General features: G+C 41.6%; 1 protein-coding gene, 1 long non-coding RNA gene and 1 other non-coding gene across 3 annotated transcripts; 2 read left to right on the forward strand and 1 right to left on the reverse strand.

Moving 5' to 3' along the window:
* Positions 1-3,580: 3,580 nt before the first annotated feature.
* On the reverse strand, positions 3,581-7,034 carry LOC125581731 (3-oxoacyl-[acyl-carrier-protein] synthase II, chloroplastic-like). Its single transcript, XM_048747678.1, has 13 exons — positions 6,703-7,034; positions 6,142-6,350; positions 5,724-6,038; positions 5,544-5,639; positions 5,412-5,457; positions 5,249-5,328; positions 5,068-5,136; positions 4,881-4,965; positions 4,664-4,818; positions 4,476-4,556; positions 4,343-4,402; positions 4,045-4,210; positions 3,581-3,883 (listed from the first exon to the last, which is right to left on the reverse strand). Exons 1-12 carry the CDS (start codon positions 6,854-6,856, stop codon positions 4,094-4,096), a joined length of 1,467 nt encoding a protein of 488 aa, XP_048603635.1. The 5' UTR covers positions 6,857-7,034; the 3' UTR covers positions 3,581-3,883; positions 4,045-4,093.
* An 11,702-nt stretch (positions 7,035-18,736) lies between these two features.
* LOC125582750 lies at positions 18,737-18,843 on the forward strand. Its single transcript, XR_007320204.1, has one exon. It is a non-coding gene; the product is annotated as a small nucleolar RNA R71 (small nucleolar RNA).
* Positions 18,844-20,724: 1,881 nt separating this feature from the next.
* Positions 20,725-21,890, forward strand: LOC125581732. The gene is made up of 2 exons (XR_007319447.1): positions 20,725-20,827; positions 20,931-21,890. It is a non-coding gene; the product is annotated as an uncharacterized LOC125581732 (long non-coding RNA).
* The last annotated feature ends 995 nt before the right edge of the window (positions 21,891-22,885 follow it).

Raw genomic sequence — 22,885 nt, forward strand, 5'->3', positions numbered from 1 at the left:
CATCTTATGAATCCAAGGCCTTCCGAGGATTGCGTGGAAAGGGGATGGTTTGTCGACAACTATGAAGTTGGTCATTTTCATGACTCCGCCAGCTATAATTGGGAGCTTAATTGTTCCCAATGAGGTGGCTGTTTCACCTGAGAAACCTACGAGGTTGGATTTCTGGTCGACAATTTCGTAGTCGTCTATTTCCATTCCCTTTAGTGCGTTGTAGAAAATAAGATCGACGGAGCTTCCGGTGTCGATCATGAGCTTAGGTACCTCGTACCCTGCTATATTTAATGTTATGACAAGGGCATCGTCATGAGGTCTATCGAGGTCTAATGTCTCACTCTCCCAGAAAGAGATCTTAGTGTTAGACTCAGGCTTGGTCGGTTTGGACTGAGTGTTTGACACAGCTTTCCGTACGTGACTTTTAATAGAGTTAACGGAGTCTTGACACACATCGGACCCTCCAAGGATGTAATCGATCCTTGAGCCAGGGCTCGATTGGGGAGGTGGTTTACTCAAGAGGGCCTCGATTTGTAGGCTTTTTCCTTGTGGAAACTTTCCAAGGATCATATCGACTCTCTTTTTGGGAGCTGGGGGTGGTGAGTCTGTTTCTTTTTCAGGTGACCTCTCGCGTTTTGGAGAGCTATCTCTGGGACCTCTCTTCTGATAAGGTTGTGGCTTTTTGAGGTCCACATCTTTTATTTCTCCGGCTGCGAATTTAGCAGCCAGTTGTCGTTGGAGGTCCCAACATTCTTCGGTTGAATGTCCCTTTCGATCGTGGTAAGAGCAATGTTTGCTCTCGTCATAACCTTTGGACCAGGGGGCTTTAGCTGTCGCGGCGACAGGTTTTTCTTCCTTGTCTTCCTCGACTACGTAAGAATGTTCTCCCTGGGTCTGATTATTTCGGGAGCTACCTCTTTTGTGAGGTCCCTTTCCATCGGAGGCTTCGCCTTTCGGGTGACTCTGGGGTTTTCTGTGGAGCTTATCTAATGCTGCCATTTCCTCCTCCAAGGTAATGTATCTAGAGGCCTTATGGAGGGCGTCGTCGATAGTTGGAGGGGGATTTAGCGTTAGCTCCGAGAAGAAACCTGATTTATACCAGAGACCTCTCCTAAGAGCCTCAATGGCTACCTGATCGTTGGGATTCGAGAGTTTAGTTCTTACTGCTCTGAACTTTTCGATGTAGACTCGCAGTGAGTCTCCCAGTCCTTGTCTGATCTTCCAGAGGTCAGCCTCAGACGCTTGTTTCAGGATGTGAGTTGAATATTGCTTCATAAAGGCGTTAGCCAATTGATCGAAACTGTCTATAGAGTTCGGCTCGAGGCTGGAGAACCATTCGAGAGCTGTTCCGATCAGGTTTTCGGCAAATGTTCTGCAATATCCTGCATCACACTCTTCCTTTGTGAAGTGAGCTTTAACGATAGCTAATCGGAAGGCTCTTAAATAGGCCTTTGGGTCTGCGTTCCCATCGTATTCAGGAATCTTAATTTTTCGAGTATCTCTTATGTAAGAGTTGGCAATTCTATCGGTGAACGGAGTTCCACGAGTCTCCTCAATTAAGCTCTCGATTTCGGGAGCTGAGCTCGTTACCTTGTGAACTTGAGCTCCCAATTTCTGGAGAGCTGCGTGGGTTCGCTCCATGTACCTGCGAATTGCGTCAGGTCCCTCGAAGGGAAGGACATTTGGGTCATTATCAGATACTCGGCGAGCAGGTTCCTGGTGAGACCGAGCTCGGTCGTCTTCCCAGCTAGCTGGCGAAATAGGTCGCTCATTGGTCCTTAGGCTCCGAGCGAGGTTAGTGCGGAGAGCTGCAGGATCAGCATCCGTCCTTTGGTATTCGTCTGTGCTTGGGGTTGAAACCCTAGCTTGAAACACCGAAGCTGATGTTCTGCCCCCGGATGGTATGTTGGTTCCTGCTCCAGACCCGGAAGGAGGTGGCGGTGGAGGCAAACGGGTGTTCCCACCGGTGTTTCGATCAGGCATGGAGCTAGTTGTAGCTACATTGCTCCCCATGGTGCTGGCGATAGGAGGGGTAAACGCAGGAGCTGTCCTAGCGCGAGGCGTTCGGAAAGCAGGTTCTTGCCCTTCTGCACCTGGGCTGTCAGGGGAGAAGTTCAGGCGCTCTCTAGGGAAGGACGGGTCAGCTAAACGTTCATGGAAAGTGACTCCTCTTCCCTGGTGGACGGACGGTTGGGTCGTTGCGGATTGAGATCTGGTTATCTCTTCGAACCGCTGCTGTCGTTCGGCTAACTGTTGCACCGTTCGCTCGGTCTCTTGAGCTTTGTCCACTAACTGGAGCATCATCCGACGGATCTCAGAAAGCTGATCTTCCGTTTGGTTCGGAGCGGATTGATGCGATGGGTTATTGAGGGCTGAGGACCCAGAGTTGGTCCCTCCGGAGGCTCTCGGGTTATTTGCCCCCGGAGCAGTGCGATTCGGTGAGCTATTGCTCTGGTTCGATTGATCGGGGTTAGATGGATTCGTTCCGTCTAATGGATTCATCTTTAAGCTTTAGAGAAAGGGATTCGATTATTTAGTCCCCACAGACGGCGCCAATTGTGAGAGACAAGGTTTCACTTCTTAGATTTAGGTTAGGTCAAGAGGGATGAATGAGAATCGTGGGCTGAATCCCGTAAATAAACTTGAAGAATGAATATGATTTTATTGATGAGTTGAGAGATGATGAATACAAAGGAATGTATCTTGAGATGATTACTAAAGAATACGTAATGCTTCTAATCTAGTACAAAAGTTGATATCTGGAAAAAAGATGGCTTGTCTTTTATCTTCTCCGTCTTTATATAGTCTAGGTTTCGTTGGCAGCTCTTCAACTGTTCTCCGAGATATTCGGCTTCAATTACGGAACTCGCTTTAGGCTCCTCTTGACCGAGTCTCTCAAGGTGTTAGCTCACTTTCTGTCGTGACCTCTGCTATGATGTCTCCCAGGTCCAGTCGTCAGCTCAGCTTTCAGCTCCCTTTGTTATGATGGGCTTATCGCAACCCACATGCTAGCTCACGCTTATCGGTACCTCACCTGAGGGTCATATTCGGGTCCAACAGATATAGCCTATGCTAATTTTAGGAACTCAACAAAAAAAAATTGAAAGTAAAGGTTCTTAGGTAGGTATAACTAATCATTTTTAAAGAAATTAAAATAAATTAGTAGGAACATCATGACTGAAAGAGTAAAGTATAATTAAAAGAAACATCAATCAAATTTAATTTGTAAAACAGTAAACATGTGATAAGGTGGTTGGGAGAGGGAAGATCTCACAGATAAGAATAAGATGGATAACATGTGACAATATATTTGTCTAACTACAATATGATCGCAAATGAGAATATGTTTTTGTTTTTCAGTGGGGAACATAGTGGCCACCTAAATGCAAGATGGGTCACAAGAAGAATAGATCATAATGTGAAATAGTCCTTACATATTTTTTCTTCACGTTATCTAATTATAATCTCTTCTACTACATGGTTTGAGCTGAGTCTGATGAGATACTTTAATCCACCTTTGTGTATGTCCAACTTTAGCAGCTGAAAAGACAAAATCATTTCGAAAGACAACTCTCTAGATATGTTATAATCAGAGTATAACTGCCAAGAGTTGCTAAATTTAACTGAGGACTGATTTGGTATGTTACTGTTTTCATACTGTATGATTAACAATAGTGAAATGAAATACTACAAAAAGCTACAAAGATTCCAATCAAAAGGGTAACACGGAAGAAATTTGTTCATGGCAAATCCAAACTCTGCTACGTTTGCTCCTGTCCAAGTTCTCTGGCACAGCAGATCTTGATCCTAAGAAAACTAGCTTTAGCTCTTGGTAGTTTAACAAACTGTGTTGATTCCCGCAACAACATAACATTGGAAGTTCTTGTAAACACTGCACATAACAAATACATGCTTTGAAACTCAGCTTCATCACAGGACAACACTTAATTTCCAGGCTATTCTAATCAATAATCAATATCGAGTATACTTAAGGTCAGAGAGCCAACTGTCCATTGATGATACATCAGAAAACAAATGGATGTGTTAGTGTACCTTACAGCAAGTTATAAAACCAGGTTTGGAGTACAAGCGATGATTGCTTTCACTTGTAAGGAGCAAAAATGATGCTGGAGTTATGACCACCAAACCCAAAAGAATTTGACAAGGCTGCTTTAATGTCCAATCTCTCCTTCTTAGAGCCCACCAGTAATTTTGTATCCTGCTCCAGTTTCATCACATTAGGTAGTATTATTAAAACTTTTCTTATGGACATTAAATGGTCTTTGTGTAGTATACTAGTATCAAAATATGATCATCTTGGAATAATAAGGCAAAAAAAATACCAACATACCACTCCATTCTCTGGATTGTCTAGGTTGATATTTGGATGAACCCAACCGGTTTTTATTGCCTTTAGAAACCAACAGAAAATTAGCATGAAAAATGAGAAAACTGCACCCAGTCTCTAATATTTATTGTCTTACCTGCACGGTTGCAACAGCCTCTACAGCTCCAGCAGCTCCCAGCAAGTGTCCGATCATAGATTTCGTGGAGTTTACCTTTAGCTGCCAACATAGTGAGAGGAACAAATAAGAAAAGTACATAGAACTAGCTTGGAATCTTGTAACATCTTCTAAGATACTAAACTTGAGGACTGAAAAAAGGAAACTACCTCAGGATTTTGACCAAAACAGTGAACAAGGGCTTTGTACTCCTTAAGGTCTCCAGCTGGTGTTGAGGTTGCATGTGCATTCACGTAATTTATCTGTTCCTTGGTAATCCCAGCATGAGCTAACGCTCTCTCAATACATATAATCACACCAGCTCCTGTGGATATTTAGACATGGGTTAATGGCAAACTAATATGAAATAGGGGAAAATGAAAGTACCATCAGGGTGAGGCTCGGTCATGTGGTAGGCATCACATGTGAAGCTCCCACCAAGGAACTCTGCGTAGATAGTTGCTCCTCTTTTCTGAAAAGATAAAATCACAATACATAAGTTCTTACAACTTTTTCCGTGGCAAGAATGAGAAAAGCTTTGAGATAAGTTTCATTTGTGAGAAACCTTATATACCTTAGCATGCTCAAGTTCTTCCAAAAGCAGAACTCCAGCTCCCTCCCCCATCACGAAACCATCTCGATTCTGTTACAAAAACATAATACACACATTTCAACACATTAAACTTCCTTCAACATTACAGACATGTAAGGGAAGGTCCTATTGACAGAACTTCGATGCAGTGTAAGAAAATTACACAATCCCAAGGACGTGAAGCTTTTGCGGGATCATTATTCCTTTGTGAAAGAGCCCGGACTGCCACGAAACCTGCCAACCCTGCACTGGTACACATACAATAAGATACATGTATCTTAAACTTCAAAAGAGCAGTGCAGGAGAGAGAGAGAGAGAGTTTGCACCTATTGGAATAATAGCTGCATCTGAGCCACCACAGAGCATTACATCCTGAAAGGTTTAGGGGAAAGACAAGACAGTCTAATAAAGTAAAACCAGAAGAGAAGTCTACCAAACAGAGTTTAGGAGATACTTACAGCTTCACCCTTAATAATGTGGTTAGCTGAATTCAGAATGCAAAAGTTGCTTGTAGCACAAGCACTTGATATAGAGTAGTTTGGCCCCATCCACCCCTAATTTATCATTTGAAAAGAAACGTCAGTGGTTGTTCATTCATATTTTGTTTATATAACATTCACATTTAGACCAGACCAGACCAGATCAATAGCGAGCATAGCAGAACCCATGTTAGTTGTAGCAAGAGGAACACAAAAAGGATTCATCTTCTTGTAAGAGATCTTCAAAGCTTGAATAGCCTCATGAAAGACCTTCATGCCACCCAGTGCAGAGCCAATCAAAATGCCACATTTGGCTTTGTCAAACTCAGCCATGACTTGTTCGGTTACACCACCATCAGCCAAAGCTTTCTTGCCAGCAGTGAGAAGATAGAGCATGAACTTGTCCATCCTCCTAGACAGTTTAGGAGCAACCCATCCTTCAGTTGAGAAAGATTTGATCTCACCCGCGATTCTCTTGAACAAAATTTAAAAACAAAGGAAAGATAGGAAATAAAGAAACTCCACAAAGATACCAAGAAAGTCTTGATATAATAATAATAATATTTGCTTATTATACCGTAGGAAAGTCAGAACAATCAAAATCCTCAATGTGGCTAATACCACTGTTGCCTTGTAGCAAGTTCTCGTAAAAGGTATGTGGGTCATGACCTAATGATGTTTCAACTCCCATGCCTGTCACCACAACTCGACGCTTCTCCATAGGGGGATTATTCTTGCTAACCATGGCTTCATTTTCCATATTCATAGCAATAGCCATGGCTCTACCTAAAAACAACATAACACATTATAAGTTGATGATGGAGCTACTTAAAATTAATTAGTTACTTAAAATTAATTAAGTTCCATGCAACTTCATAGTTATATATATATATATATATATAGTTTGACTGCCATTTGTCCAGGTCTCCAGACTATGTATCCACATATAGTCCTTATCTAGAGTCTGAAACTCACGATAAAAATTGCAAATGTACCTACAAGTTTCATCATTTGCCCAATAACATAAAAACCATATCAACATGGAACTAAGAATTGTGTAAGGAAACATTTAAAAAAAAAAGAAAGAAAAACTTTAACAGGAAGACGCGGCCACCATGGCAAAAGGAGAATGCTATACCGGAGTTAGTTGCTCGGTTCAATCTGATCTGGTTTCGATTCAAAGAAATACTATTTGATCCGAAGAGAGAAGACAAGGCAATGCTATTGTTGCTGTTGTAGTGATTGCAAGGCCTAAAGTCCAAATAGGCGTAACAGGAAGAGGCAGCCACCATGGCAAAAGTGAAGCGAAAGAGGCCAGAGAGAAGAAGAAGAAGACGAAGACGACAAGAACGTAGAGAAGCGAGAAAAGAGTGAAGAGAGAATCCAGCGGACTCACGAGAGACGTAAGAAGAATCTCTCTCTCTCTCTCTCTCTTTCAGAAGGCGTGCGGAGCGCCTGGTTGCGTAAAATCGTGCACAAAACCTCATGAGAGAAAGATACAAACACTTTCATATACCAAACGACACAGTTCAAAAATATCCATATGCCCCATTCTATATTTTACGTTATGCAACTTTTGTCTATTTTTATTGGAAGATCCCAATATAAAATTGCCATTTTCAATCGTATGAACAAAATACTACATCTTGCTACTTCATTTTGTTTTCAAGTAAAATATATATAGCAAAGAGTAATTTAATTTAAAGTAGTTTAAACTTCTAAATCCTGATTGATATTTGACAATCTACTGTATTTTATCAAAAATTTTAAAATTTAAACAAATAAAGTATAACAATACAAAAAAGAAAAATTTGTTTGTTAAATTATTTGAAATATACTTTTAGTTTACTACTCTACTCCACCAAATGGTTCTCTTATTATTAATGGAAGGGAACCTAAATCACACATTCACAATAACTACAAATACTACAAATAATTTCAAAAACAAATAACAACAAATAATTATATCAGTTTTACATTATTTACAGTAAATTGTTTTATTTATACGTATTATGCTTATGATATACTGTTTTTACCTTTAACAAAGGAAATCAAGAACCATACGCTTTCATCTCCAATAAATTTAACCAAGATAAGACCCGCGCTATGAGTTTATTAGTTTTCGTTTTTTTTTTAAATAAAAGATGTTAGTTTTGTTTAATTTGGATATCAGTTCGATTATACATTGTTTTTCTGTTTTCAATCTCCTAAAATATAACTACCATTCTAAATCTATATTTATTTTGTTTTGTTCGATTAAAATGATTGAGGTTTTTTTGTTATAACCTCATAACTATTATTATTTGTTTAGTTTCATGTTATATGAATTTTAGACTGTTGTGATGTCGAACCAAGAATTTTATTTTACAACTTATAAATGAATGCAAAATAAAATGAAATTGAATTATAATTGAAGAAAAGGACATCCAATATTATTTGTGTTGTTTGTACAAAAATGTTGGTGACATTTTAAGATTATGTATTTTATATAAGCTTATCTAATATTATTTGTGCTGTTTGAACTTTGATATACGGTAGACATAATATAAAAAGTTGTATTGATACTCATATAAATTTATTTTTATTAAGTTTAATAATTGATCACTAATAGTATTTTTATTTAAATTTTTTTAATAGTAATTTTATTATAATAAATTTTTAATTCTATCAGTCTAATATCATATTATATAAAGTAGTGTTTCCTCCCTCTTGGTGCTGCCACGTCATTAAGTAGAGGGAGGAAAAGTCGACACGTGTCTCATTCACGTAACAATGAGTGTATTTTGTTTTGTGTTCGAATGGGCTTTTAGACGTGTTAGTTATCTGTAGGTATTGGGCCGAAAACATACAAAAACCTGGCCCTGTATGCACCTTCGCTTTCTCGGCGTGAAACCGACATTTCTTTCTAGGGTTCTTCGTCTTCTGCTAAAGCTGATTAGGTCTATCATCAATGGAAGTTCTGAAAGTCTCAGAGAGATGAGTCTCTGTCAGTAATCATCGTCGCGTCTAGGGTTCATCGTCGTCGCGTCTATGTCAGTTCGTGTTCTTCAGTATGAATTCATTTCCTTACAGGCGTTACAAGCTTCACTGATTTAATGTCATTAACTCTTCAGTGATCAATCTCTCATTCAATGATTGTAAACCCTCTTCCAGGCGGTGTATCTTCACCTATAAAAAGGTAAGACCTCATCCCTTAAGAATCATCCTCACAATTCCAATAGCAATATAAATTTCTTTCTTACTTTAATGGTTTACGCCTTGGTTCTTCTTGGACGGCTGCTCAGATTCTGGGAAGCCATGTGGCGGTCTCGACATGCTCTTTGTCGATTCTCAGGTTCCCCGTATAATCTCATAAATTCCTTCATTCCGATCTAATTATTTCTTCTTACTCTTCCGGAGTTAATTTCGATATCTGATACACAAAAAATGAATCCTTGCTACTGTCAAGTTAACAGTGGTAATCGTAATATTTGAGATTCAATCCATAGAACCAGTTTACTCTTTACTCTTATGAGTTCAGTATTAAGCTGGGAAACAAATAGGGTTTTAAAATCAATGGTGACGCAAGTAACTAGAATACCTAGAGATTCAAATTCGATTTAAATGAAAGCCAGCTTAGGGTTGTTCATCGGGTGTCAATTCGGAACCAAACAACTACTCAAGTTCAATGAGGTGCAGTCTAGAACTCGGATCACTCGGCTAGAACAATCCACTATCGCGGACTTGTTCCCTTTGCTGATCGGTCTTGAGTCCTAAGCTCTCACTTGGAACAAGACGCGATAGCAAGCCTTAGAGATTAGGTTCGATTAGTTCACTTAATACCCTAATATCTACTCTCGCTGATTAGAGATATGAAGCTCATTCAATATATATCAATTTATCTCCTAAGCGGTTAGCCAGGTGATTAAACTAGAGATCAAACATTAAGTGATCAATTCAATGCAAGCAGTTAGAACAATATGAATGAAGAACAGTTAAAATCACTTATTTGCGTTTAGCTCATGCGATTGACACCCTAAACCCTAAGCAAGCTTAGCCGACTACTCAATCATAAAGCAAGATGACACAGACATGATTTCTGAATAATACTACATATAAAATAAAGTAGAAAGACAAGGGTTCAGGATGATCTTCTCGTGAAAATGAGAGATGAAGCCTTCTCCCTTACAAGTTGCTAAATCCAAAATAGTTCTAGGTCTCTTGTAAAACTAGCGTAAGAAATTAGAAATGATAGCATAGGCTTTTTATATGGAAGCGCCAGTGGTAAAGAGAAGGGAGAGAAAATCTAGGGCAAACCCCTGAAATCTTGGAGGTTTCCTTAATAGTCGGGAACAGTCAGTCGCTTGCTCTCTTTGGGAACAACCTTCGGATTGATCCGACTGGCTGTTCTGCGTTAGATATTCCAAAATGACTTCTTCCTTCATGGCACTCTCTTCTTTACTATTTCACCTGCTCCAAACCTGGAATGATATCAAATAAGCACGAATTAGGACTGAGAATTAACTCAAAGAACACATATAATGGTATTAAAAACATCATATATCAATTCTCCCAGACTTAGATCCTTGTTTGTCCTCGAATAAGGCCAAGCCTCAAGAACATTTAGAAAGGTTTGAAAGAGTGGAAACTCGCTTGACCTCAATAACCATACTCTTACCACACATCTCTGAACCATACAAGCTGTAGACTCAAACCACACACCCTTACCAGAACACCCACGATCGCTGTTCAAAAATCAGCTTCATACTCTGTATCTCATACCTGAAAAGGGTACACTATCGAGACAAAACTCCTTAAATTCAATTAAGAACAGTGTGAGCTTCTCATCACAAGCACTATTCAGGGTAGACGAGCTAGGTAAGGAACATGCTATTTCATGGTGGAGCTAAGAGTGTTAAGGGGCTACCAAATTTAAGTGGATGCAGGATATCGCGCAAAATAGTAGGAGAGGATGGATCCATTGATGTCAGCAGCCCTTACATGTTTCTGCTTCATGGGTGCAGTTGTTCTCTCTTTTGGATCAACCGTGGGACTGTTCTTCAGTTCTTGACTTCCTTTGCCTACTCCTCAAAAATTGGTACCAACTCCTTGCTCATCCTTCCTAGTGGCGTGATTTTATATATATTATTATTTTTTTTCTGACATACAAGGTGATGGGGTTGCGAGGGAGAGGCAACAGAATGAATGTTTCGCAGCCACTGGTGGTCTATTCTTTTTTTCTCACTGGTCGTCATTGTTCCTCTGGTTAGAACATGCACTCATAGACTGTTCTCTTGTTAGAGCATGGTCTCATCGACTGTTCTCTTCATGCTTGATCTCTCTTCTCTGAGTGTATGGCATTAACGGGTAAGAGGCTGCGTCGATCCTTTCCTCTCCGACCCTTTTGCACATATCTGCACTTATGACACTGAAAAACAGAGTGCATGAGGGTAAAAATAAAGGCTTATGCGCAAGGTGGGAACTAGCTAAAGATGAGCTAGCCACTCAAGATCAGCAAGATTGGTAAAAGGAGTAAGAAGTCATGAGCGTAAGTCTCGTTTCCCTGATCTAGTGCCCATAACAAGAAGAATTTCAGTCAATATTAGGTTCAAGTTAGATGGAGTTGAGTCTACCCAGTGTAACCTGATCGGTTGAGAGCTTCTGGAGAATCAAATAAGATAAGTCAGGGGTATTCCAGGTCCAAGTGTGGGTCTTTCATCACTGCTAAGGTCACTGGATAAGAAAGTTAGAGCACGAGGTGGTTAAAAGATTATCACAACACAAGGTCCTAATTCCCTCAAGAGTTCTAGCTAACTCGATCCTAAACTGACTCAATAAAACATCCAAATGACATAGGGACTGACTCAGAAATAAAGACATAGAGTATCAGCACACAACAAGTGCTTCCCCCAGACTTAATTTACACCATCCCTGGTGTGAAACCAAATCGAGGTCAGCCAAATAACAACACAAAGCATAAAAATAAAGAGTTCAGATGGATAGAACAATGGATAGAGAATAGTCCTTGCTGACTCAGTCGGACTCGCCGCTCTCGGCCAGATCAAACGAACGTCTGTTGCGCGAGCGATGAACCTCCTCAGTTGAAGTGCATGTTCCCATAGGTGATGGGTCAGCTTCTGGGGTAATGTCCTCGACATCCTCCATATCCGCGTCAGGTGCAGCAGCACGAGGATCAGTGCATAGGAGCTCAAGTGGTGGGAGGAAGCGTATGTTGTCGAACACGCTGAGCCTGGTGATCTCGGGGGTGAGGCAGATGGTGAACAGTTGGGTACCCTCCTTGTCGAAGAAGCTGTAGGTATCCTCATCTCGCATGATGTGGCACGCCATAAGGTACTTGATGTCGAGGTACTGAATCTCCGTGTTCACCTTGTATTTGCTGAGATCAATGCAGAAATGTTTGAAGAGCGGCGTGAGCAAGCTACCGCTTCTGTCCTTGTTGTTCGTGCCATGCATCAGACAGAGCCTCCTCTCAGAAAGCATGGTGATGAAATGAAAGCTTGGGTTCGTCTTGACCTTCTGAATTGGAATGCCAGACCCTGAAGCGCGGATCTCATCCTCAATACCGGCATACAAGGTTTGCAGCTCCCCGTTTGTCACTTTGGAAGTCTGATCCTTGGCGAACAGGAGGTTTGAAATGATCTTTGCAATGACTCTAAGTGTCGGGTTCCTGATCTGCGACTGGTAAGCTTTGCCAGGTGTGAAGTTCCCATTCGCGATGAAGTCCCAGAAGGTATTTGATGGGGCAAACTTTTTCGCCACTGCTACCCCTCTCGGCTCATTCGCGATCTCATAGATTTCGTTGAGTTTGTCGAGGGACAGTGAGCAATACTCTCCATCAGCCATGAATGAGAAGGAGCAGTTGGCGTAGGAAGGAGCAGAGAAGTCCTCATAGCTGATGGTGGCAGTGGCGAGCACTTCGCGGACAAGGTCAGGGTAGAGCTCGTGCGTAGCGTAACAAAGGGGAGCGATCCCCATCGCTTGCAGCATCTCGAACACATCCTCGTCGATACCGAGCTCAACGAGAGTCTCGGCGTGGCAAAAATGGGTAAGTAGTATCTCGGCTTTGAGGAGAGTGTTGTGCCGACTAGCTGTCTCCTTGTCCCACCCTTCGCAATTGAAATCTAAAAGCATAGGGTCATCGAGATTGATTGGCTCGTCCTCCTGTTCTCGCGGCCATGGGTAAGAGGCGGAGGTTGGTTGTTGTGCTCGCTGTGGGGGCGTGTTGTTCGTCTTCCTTTTTCTATTGGCCGATTGCTTGGTACGTGGAGGCATCTGCAAGGCAAACAAAAGTTTTTCATTAGTTCCATCTTCGGTTGCATAGAAGAAAAGGAATCAAACTAATCCTCTTTTAGGAACTATTCCTTTTTCCTTCTAAGCAACCCAAATTCAACAAACCTGAACATCAACTCGCCAAATCAGACCATTTCAACTTTTCACAATCACAATTCATATGAGCAATGTATATCAAGATGCAACATTTTGTCTAAATCAGAACTTGCTCAAACAAAGGGGAAATGAAACCGCGATTCTCTAGCGTTAAGAGACAAAAGTTCAACTTCTAAAATCAACCCTAACAGCAAAAGGGAATTTCGGATCAAGCTATTTCTAACAAGAATCGAACTATCAAAGCGGTTTAGAAGGGTGAGCTTTTCAAACCGAAATCGTGATTGTATTTTGATTGCCGAGCCTCTTACCGTGATAATCGGAGCAAATGAACTGCAAAAACAGAGAGAACTCGAAAATCCAATTGGATTAGAAGCAAGAATCACTTAAAAAGAGTGAGAATTTAAGTTTTGGTGATGACTTCAAAATCGCAAGAGAGGGAGGAGTGTACGGCTGAGTGAAAGGGGAAAGTGGAAGGGTGGGGCCTTAAACAGGCAAAACCTTAACCGCTCTCCATTATCTCTCTCTCTTTTTTTTATTTTTTTATTTTTATTGTTTTTGGGTCCGGAACACTTACCTGAAACAGGCGATGGGTTGTTCCACCAGAAGAACAGTCATTCGGTTGTTCTGACTGAAGTGTTCGGTTTTTCTTGTTTTTGACCTGCAAACTAAATCTGAAAAGAAATAAAATAGACTATAGAAAACAATATATACACTCACCAGTGGGTTGCCTCCCACCAAGCGCTTAGTTAAAGTCATTAGCTTGACTTGGCTCAGCCGATCAGGCTGATGGGGGATCACTTAGGGAAATTTCTTCACCCTCTGCGATAGTGGAGTCAGCAAGATAATGCTTGATGCGCTGACCATTGACGACGAACTCGTCTCCCTTTCTGTCCAGCAACACAACAGCTCCGTAAGGGTGGACTTCCTTAACGGTGAAGGGTCCGGACCATCTAGATTTCTGCTTGCTTGGGAACAGCCTAAGTCTGGAGTTGAAGAGCAAGACCTTATCGTTTGGTTCGAAACGTCTGGCAATGATTCGCTTGTCATGGTAGGCTTTGGTCTTCTCCTTATAAATTTTGGAACTCTCATGGGCGAGGTGTCTTATCTCTTCCAGCTCATGGACTTGGATCATGCGCCTCTCAGTTGCTGGCTTGATGTCGAAATTCAGTAACTTGACCCCCCATGCAGCCTTGTATTCGAGCTCGACAGGAAGATGACAAGCCTTACCGTAGACCAGGTGATAGGGGTGGTCCCTAGCGGCGTTTTTTAGGCTGTTCTGTAGGCCCAGAGAGCATCGTCCAGCTTAAACGACCAGTCCTTACGCGAGGTATTGATAGTTTTCTGTAGAATGTTCTTGACTTCCCTATTAGAAACTTCAGCCTGTCCACTCGTCTGGGGGTGATAAGCGGTAGCCACCTTGTGTTTCACCCCATTCTTCTTCAACAGGCCCTGAAATGCCTTCTTGATGAAGTGTGTTCCGCCATCGCTAATGACCACTCTAGGCACCCCAAATCTCGGAAAGATGATGGAGCTGAACATCTTAGTCACCACTTTTGCATCATTAGTGGGACTCGCCACTGCTTCTACCCACTTGGAGACATAGTCAACGGCGACTAGGATGTACTCATTCTTGAAGGACGGAGGGAATGGTCCCATGAAGTCGACTCCCCAACAGTCGAACACCTCAACTTCTAAAATGTAATTCTGAAGCATTTCATTCCTTTTGCTGATGTTCCCAAGTCGCTGGCATGCATCGCATCGAGCTACGTAGGTGTGAGCATCTTTGAACATAGTTGGCCACCAGAAACCTTCTTGGAGGATTTTAGAAACCGTTTTGAATGTGGCGAAGTGCCCTGCATAAGAGGAACCATGGCAATGATGTAGAATCCCTGGAATATCTGCCTCTGGAGCACACCTTCTGAATATGCCATCCTTGCAATGTTTGTACAAGTACGGTTCATCCCAAACATACTGCCTCGCCTCTCTTAAGAATTTCCTCTTCTCGTTTCCAGTGAACTTAAGTGGTTCCTTTTCAGCAGATAGGAAGTTCGCAATCTCAGCAAGCCAGGAGAGGTGAGAGTACTACTTTTGGATCACGGCTACTGGTTGTTCCGGTACGCGAGAACAATCGGATGTTATGCTCAGGGGTTGTTCCGCGAAGCGCAGACCAATCGCGTTGACGTGTTCCACTGTGTGTTTTTCATCAAGAGCTGTGTCGTCCTCAATCTTCATTCTGGACAAGTGGTCTGCAACCCCATTCTCGACTCCCTTTTTGTCTTTTATCTCGAGATCAAATTCTTGGAGAAGAAGAATCCACCTCAACAACCTCGGTTTTGCATCCTTCTTTGTGAGCAAGTACTTAAGAGCAGCATGGTCTGTGTGCACAATCACCTTTGATCCCACCAGGTAGGATTTGAACTTCTCGAATGCAAAAACAATAGCCAGGAGTTCCTTCAAAGTCATAGCGTATCTGCATTGAGCTTCATCCATGGTTTTGCTTGCGTAATAGATCACATGAAGTTTCTTATCCTTGCGCTGCCTAAGGACTGCTCCAACTGCAAAATCGCTAGCATCAGTCATCATCTCAAAAGGGAGATCTCAGTCTGGCGGTTGAACAACAGGTGCGTATGGAACGCAGCTAAGCACTCGCTGTCGAAATCAAACTTGATCTCCTTGCAAAGCAGTCTGGTGAGTGGTCTCGCTATTTTTGAGAAATCCTGGATGAACCTCTTGTAAAACCCTGCGTGACCCAAAAAGCTTCTGATAGCTTTCACAGTTGTTGGTGTCTGCAAGCTCCTCATCACCCGACCTTTGCCTTATCCACCTCAATGCCTTTCTCGGAGATCTTATGCCCTAGAACAATCTCATCTCTGACCATGAAGTGGCACTTCTCCCAATTGAGCACCAGATGTTTCTCCTCACACCTTTTGAGTACCTTGCTCAAGTTTGACAAACAGACACTAAAGGAGCTTCCATAGACACTGAAATCGTCCATGAAAACCTCCATAATATCTTCAATCAGGTCAGTAAAGATCGACATCATGCAGCGCTGAAATGTTGCTGGCGCATTGCACAGGCCGAATGGCATTCTCCTGTATGCGTATGTTCCGTATGGGCATGTGAACGTCGTCTTCTCCCGATCGTCTGGATGGATAGGGATCTGAAAGAAACCTGAATAACCATCTAAAAAGCAGTAATATGGGTGGTTAGTCAATCTCTCAAGTATTTGATCAATGAAGGGAAGTGGAAAGTGATCATTTCTAGTGGCTGCATTTAATTTTCTGAAATCAATGCACATGCGATGTCCTGTCACTGTTCTAGTAGGGATCAATTCATTCTTTTCATTTGTGATAACAGTGATCGCACCTTTCTTAGGTACTACATGAACAGAGCTAACCCACTTACTATCAGATATGGCATAGATCACATCCGCTTCAAGAAGTTTCATTATCTCTTTCTTAACAACATCTTCTAGATTCGGGTTTAACCTCCTCTGATGTTCAACAGAAGTCATTGATTCATCTTCTAGGTGTATTCTATGCATGCATAAATAAGGTGAGATGCCTGGTATGTCAGCTAGTGAATATCCTAATGCCTTACGATACTTCATAAGCTCACACAAAAGCAATGCAGTTTCCCCATTTTTGAGTTCAACGTTCACAATGACAGGGTAAGTAGAATTTGGACCTAAGAAAGCGTACCTGAGCCCCTTGGGAAGGGGTTTTAGCTCAACCTTGGGAGCCTTCAACTCGCTCCAGGGATCATCAGGTAGGTTCGGCGGAACAGGCGAGTTCGGTAAAGGGGTCACTCCAGTTGGAGTGTTTTCGTCCTTGTTGCTTTCTTCCCCCAGACTTAGACTCGCCACCATTCTTCCCATACTCCTTGTGGAGTCAAGCATCTTAGCATACCTGTCTGCGTCAATGTTCTCGACACTCTGCTCGGCCTCAGCTCTTACTAGTGCAAGCTCAAGTGGATCTTCTGTAAGAATCTCCTCGATCATCCCGTCGCGAGGTTTCAGCAGATCAATCCCTTCATCCACCTCGAAGGTATGTTCATCCAGCATCGGCTTCTTCAGCAGCTCATCCATCTCGAACTGCATGACTATGTTCCCCAGATTGAGATCAATCTTCCCTTGCCGCACATCAATGATGGCTCCAACAGTACATAGGAACGGTCTTCCTAAGATGAGAGGATCTTTGGATTCCTCTTCCAGCTCTAGAACTACGAAGTCTGCTGGAACAGAGGTGTTCCCGACTTTTACTTGGAGATCCTCTAGAATACCAACCGGGGACTTAACTAATCTATCCGCGAACACCAAGGACATCTTAGTTGGTTTGAAATGCGTGTATCCCAGACGTCGTGCTACAGAGTGGGGCATGAGGTTTACGCTGGATCCCAGATCAACCAAGGAGCATGAGAAAACTGTCTTCCCAATCTGGATAGAGAGGACGAACTTGCCAGGGTCTCCTCGCTTCTTTATCTGCATGTTCTGAAGTACGGCGCTGCACTCCTTAGAGCCAGTCATGAATTCGCTCTCCTCTGATATTTTTCCTGAGATCAATCCCTTCATAAAGCTGCGCATGGAGGGCATCATCTGGATCGCATCCATCAAGGGGAGTCGGACGGTTAGGTCCTCCAGCATCTTTCTGCACTTCATCTCCTCTCGGTCCTTACGAGTAGCATTTGCTGGAACAGAGTAAGGGACATTAGGAGTGTATTCGCGAGCAAGAACAGGCTCTGGGATCGGGCGGACAGCCTCAGCTGGTTGTTCTGGTCCTGGCGAATTGGTTCCAACTGTTGGTTCAACTGTTGGTTCCCTTTCCTTCTCAGCTGCCGGGGTATCGGCTGGTGGTTGTTCCGACTCTTTCTGCTTCCCCTTCTCAGCTGCAGTGAACCTCTTCTTTACCGGCTCAGACAGTTACTTTCCACTTCTCAACTCAACCGCATTGCACTCCTTAGGGTTTTTGTCGGTTTTCCCAGGTAGAGTACCTTGTTGCCTCTTAACGCTCTCAGCAGTCTGAGCAATCTGAATGTCCATCTGTCTCATATGACTCACGACATTGTCGTATTTGGTGCTCAAATCGCTGAACATATGGTTCATTCTGGTATTGATCTCGGTAGTAACCTGGTTTAGAGCCTTCCCTTGGAGTTGTTGTCCTTGGAGCAGCTGCTGAAACATAGCTTTTGTCTCATCTTGCAGAACAGCGACAGGAGCGGAGGTAGCTGGCTGAGTGTTCTGGTGTTTCTGCATCTGAGGTGGATTGTTCTGCGGTTGGCTTAGAACATAGGTCCGGGGTTGGTAGTTCTTTTGATACCCGGCATACTGACCTTGGTTACTCTGTGCAGGATCAGCTGGTTTGTCTTGCTTAGGCCAGAAAAGCTGTGGGTTGTTCTTCACGTTAGGGTTTGGGTGGTAGTTTTTGAGCTGCCATCCTTGCCCATTCACGTAGTTCACCTCTTGCTGATCGTCTCCTGATATTTCAGCATCAAACGCCAGGTCACCGACACTCTTCTCAGGAGCTGCTTCTTCCATTATGAACACATGGCTTTGGTTTCCCTTAAGCAGTTGGTCCACCTTTGCAGCGAGATCATCTATGTTGTTCACACTCTTCGAGCGGTCATGCTCCTTGTTCTTGTTTAGTGAACTTGAAGCTATGTTCTCAATCAGCTCGAACGCACCAGGTGTGGTTTGAGTCATGAAGTCTCCATTACTCGAAGAATCAAGGGTGTTTCGAAACTCATAGCTTACTCCATCATATAACACCTCCAATATATAGTCATCGTCAAACCCATGGTGCGGGCACTCTCTCTGGTACTCCTTGTACCTCTCCCAAGCTTCATGAAAAGGTTCATCAGACTTCTGCTTGAAATTGGAGATCATGTGCCGTAGAGCCGCGGTTTTAGACTTCGTGTAGAAGTGGCTCAGGAACGCTGATCGGACCTGGTCCCATGAGGTAAGAGAACCGGTCGGCAGAGATTGGAGCCAGCGAGAAGCTTTCCCTTCAAGACAGAATGGGAACAGCGTGCATTTGACATAATCTGGTGGCACTCCGTTAGAACGAGAGAAATAGCAGATTCTCTCAAAGGCTTCGATGTGGTCCATCGGGATGTCAGTAGTGAGACCGCTGAACGTGCTCTTCTGTACCAGACTTATCAGTGCAGGTTTGATCTCATAGTCTTGCCAAGTGCAAGGAGGAGGGATGATGGGGGAGCGGTTAGTAGTGAAGTTCCGCGGAAGGTTCCGCTCCCCAATAGGAGCGCCACGCTCTTCTCGCGCGGCGTTCTCAGCTGCTTCTTGAGCAGCTTGTTGCTGATTTTGGATGGTCTGCTGCATCTGCAACATCTGTTGTTGCTGAGTCTGCATTTGTTGTTGAATGATTGCCAATGCAGCAGTGAGGTCATCCTGATTGCCGTGATCACCCATGTTGGTGTCGGTTGTTCTCGGCTGTTGACGGTTCTGTCTTTCTAATCTTGCGAGTTCGTCGTTGGTCAGTTTAGTCCTTGTGCGTTGCTCCGAGTATGTCTACTGGTCATGCACTTGGATCATCTGTTCCAACAAAGAATTAAAAGCAAGTTAGATATCTCAGACTAAATATTAAACCAAAAAATAAAGGTAAAAGTCTGGTCCCCGGCAACGGCGCCAAAACTTGATACACTAAAAATGAATCTTTTCTACTGTAAAGTTAATAATGGTAATCGTAATATTTGAGATTCAATCCAGAGGACCAGTTTACTCTTTTCTCTTATGAGTTCAATATTATGCTGGGAAACAAGTGGGGTTTTAAAATCAATGGTGACGCAAGTAACTAGAATACCTAGAGATTCAAATTTGATTTAAATGAAAGCCGGCTTAGGGTTGTTCATCGGGTGTCAATGCGGAACCAAACAACTATTCAAGTGCAATGAGGTGCAGTCTAGAACTCAGATCACTCGGCTAGAACAATCCACTATCGCGGACTTGTTCCCTTTGTTGGTCGGTCTTGAGTCCTAAGCTCTCACTTGGAACATGACGCAATAGCAAGCCTTAGAGATCAGGTCCGATTAGTTCACTTAATACCCTAATATCTACTCTCGCTGATTAGGGATATGAAGCTCATTCAATATATATCAACTTATCTCCTAAGCGGTTAGCTAGGTGATTAAACTAGAGATCGAACATTAAGTGATCAATTCAATGCAAGCAGTAAGAACAATATGAATGAAGAACAGTTAAAATCACTTATTTGCGTTTAGCTCATGCGATTGACACCCTAAACCCTAAGCAAGCTTAGCCGACTACTCAATAATAAAGCAAGATGACACAGACATGATTTCTGAATAATACTGCATACAAAATAAAGTAGAAAGACAAGGGTTCATGATGATCTTCTCGTGAAAATGAGAGATGAAGTCTTCTTCCTTACAAGTTGCTAAATCCAAAATAGTTCTAGGTCTCTTGTAAAACTAGCGTAAGAAATTAGAAATGATAGTATAGGCTTTTTATATGGAGGCGCCAGTGGTAAAGAGAAAGGAGAGAAAATCTAGGGCAAACCCCTGAAATCTTGGAGGTTTCCTTAATAGTCGGGAACAGTCAGTCGCTTGCTCTCTTTGGGAACAACCTTCGGATTGATCCGACTGGATGTTTTGCGTTAGATATTCCAAAATGACTTCTTCCTTCATGGCACTCTCTTCTTTACTCTTTCACCTGCTCCAAACCTGGAATGATATCAAATAAGCACGAATTAGGACTGAGAATTAACTCAAAGAACACATATAATGGTATTAAAAACACCATATATCAATATCGTTTATTGATTATGTTTCCTTACTCTCATGTCAGCCACCATTGAAAAAGCGGTGCAGTTCATAGAAAGCACTCAAGAGGCAGATGGTTCACGGTACGTACGGTCCCTTAGCACTTAAAGAGTACTGTACATCTAAGGCAAAGCATGGTCAGAAGAAGTTACTGATGTGTAAGAAGTGTTTCTTTACGATTGGCAGGTATGGAAGTTGTCGAGTTTGTTACACATATGCATCATGGTTTGCTCTAGAAGCTCGGCAGTAACTGGCAAAACGTATGAAACTGTTTGGCTATGGTGAAGGTGCTGACTTCTTTCTCAAGAGACAAAACAGCAATGGAGGTTGAGGAGAAAGCTATATGTCTTCCTCTGAAAAGGTGATGTCTCTTCTATAATCAATTTTGAAGATTTAAGTTCTCTAAAATCTCTCTCCAAAACTCTTGAATGTTCTTGGATATGCAGACATACATAGAACTAGGAGGAAGAGCAAACCTGGTGCAAATCTCTTAGGCATTGATAAGTCTGATTCAAACAGGACAAGTCTGCCAAACAAATGTTACAAATTCCATTTCCCAACATTTCTGTTAAAAAAGTATGTTGTGTTTAATTGATATATTTGTTAACAGGCCGCCGAGAGATATACGTAGCGTCTTCACAGCGTTAAGAAACTGATCATCAGCTCGCAGTTAGAAAAGGAGAATACCCTCAACAGCTGCAAAGGAAGCAGGTGCAGCAGTAGCAGCTCGAGCTTATGAAGCTCCAAAGACGCTGAGAGGAAAAAAAAAAACATCTGCAAAGTGGTAAACAAACTCTTCTTATATCACACAACACATGGTAAAGAATATATTTTTTCATGGTAGTATTGAAAATTTGATTAAAAAGATGGTTTGTATGTGAGATGACATGACAAAGAAGAAGAAGAAGAAGAAGAAGAAGAAGAAGAAGCTAAATGTGTTGCGTTGCAGGTGTAGGGAGAGGGAGAAGGAGAGGGAGAGAAGCGCATAAGTAGTGTTTGTGTGTTGATGATTTTCTACTTGGAAACTCTTTTGTAAGCAATAATCTCATATGCTAAAGCCATTGTATTATTGCTCACTTCATTTTACAGCCAAACTAAGTTTTAAAAACTGAAAACATAAAACGCTACAATTTTCTTTGGTTGACATCACCATAATATAAATTTAGCTTACTCCCTCGATTCAACCATACCAAAAAACGACATAAGCTTGAGTTTACATGCTTTCAACCAATAAATGGAACTATTTATCATAAAATAACAGTCATCGTATTATTAAGTCCAAACCACCACAAACCAATATTTGCACAAATGAAAGTTTCCAACCTTAGCTGCCACTATAAACCCCCATGCAAAGTCCATTATTTTAAGATAGATTTCGTACGGGGTTTAAAAAGTGTAAGTTGTTATAAAATAGTGAAAATTAATGCTATATATAATTGAGAATAAATTAAAAACATTTTTTAAAGAATACATTAAATTGGCTTTAAAGGCAAAATATGTATATGTTTTATAAGTATTGTGAATAAAAATGTAAGGTTATTGTATTGAATTAAATGTGGAGTTTTTAAAAAAATACGAAAATAAAAAGCTCAACCATAATTTTAATATTGCTATGAAACTAAATATATATATAGACTTGCATAGTCTAACAAAAGATATAATGTACAATAACCCGATAACAAACAAAAAATAACAAAAATGATACTAGATAATTTATAGTAAAACAAACAGATTAAAATATCTATACCGACATAATAAAAATAGAGCACAACTTCATTAATAATCACAACAATTGTCTTAGAAAATTTAGTTAAGTCTTACGAAATACTTAAAGTCTTTTACAACAAACAAATTTAAAAGAAATTACAAACAATATTCCATACATAATTAAAATAAAAACAAATGTTAAAAGAAACTATTATGGAACAAATTCTCGCGCGAAGCGCGGGCTTCCCCTAGTAATTTATAAACAAATACAATTTTATTTTTAATGGATATTGAGATTTCTCTCATTTTATTTCTATGTTATTGTTCTCTTAAAAAATAATAAAGGATATTAAGAAAATACATAGAATAATTTCTATACAAATTGGGCTATTGTATTTTTCAAACCCAACATACATTAACTAGAATGGGCTCAT

This window comes from Brassica napus, chromosome C2, assembly GCF_020379485.1.
Source record: "Brassica napus cultivar Da-Ae chromosome C2, Da-Ae, whole genome shotgun sequence".
NCBI lineage: Eukaryota > Viridiplantae > Streptophyta > Magnoliopsida > Brassicales > Brassicaceae > Brassica > Brassica napus.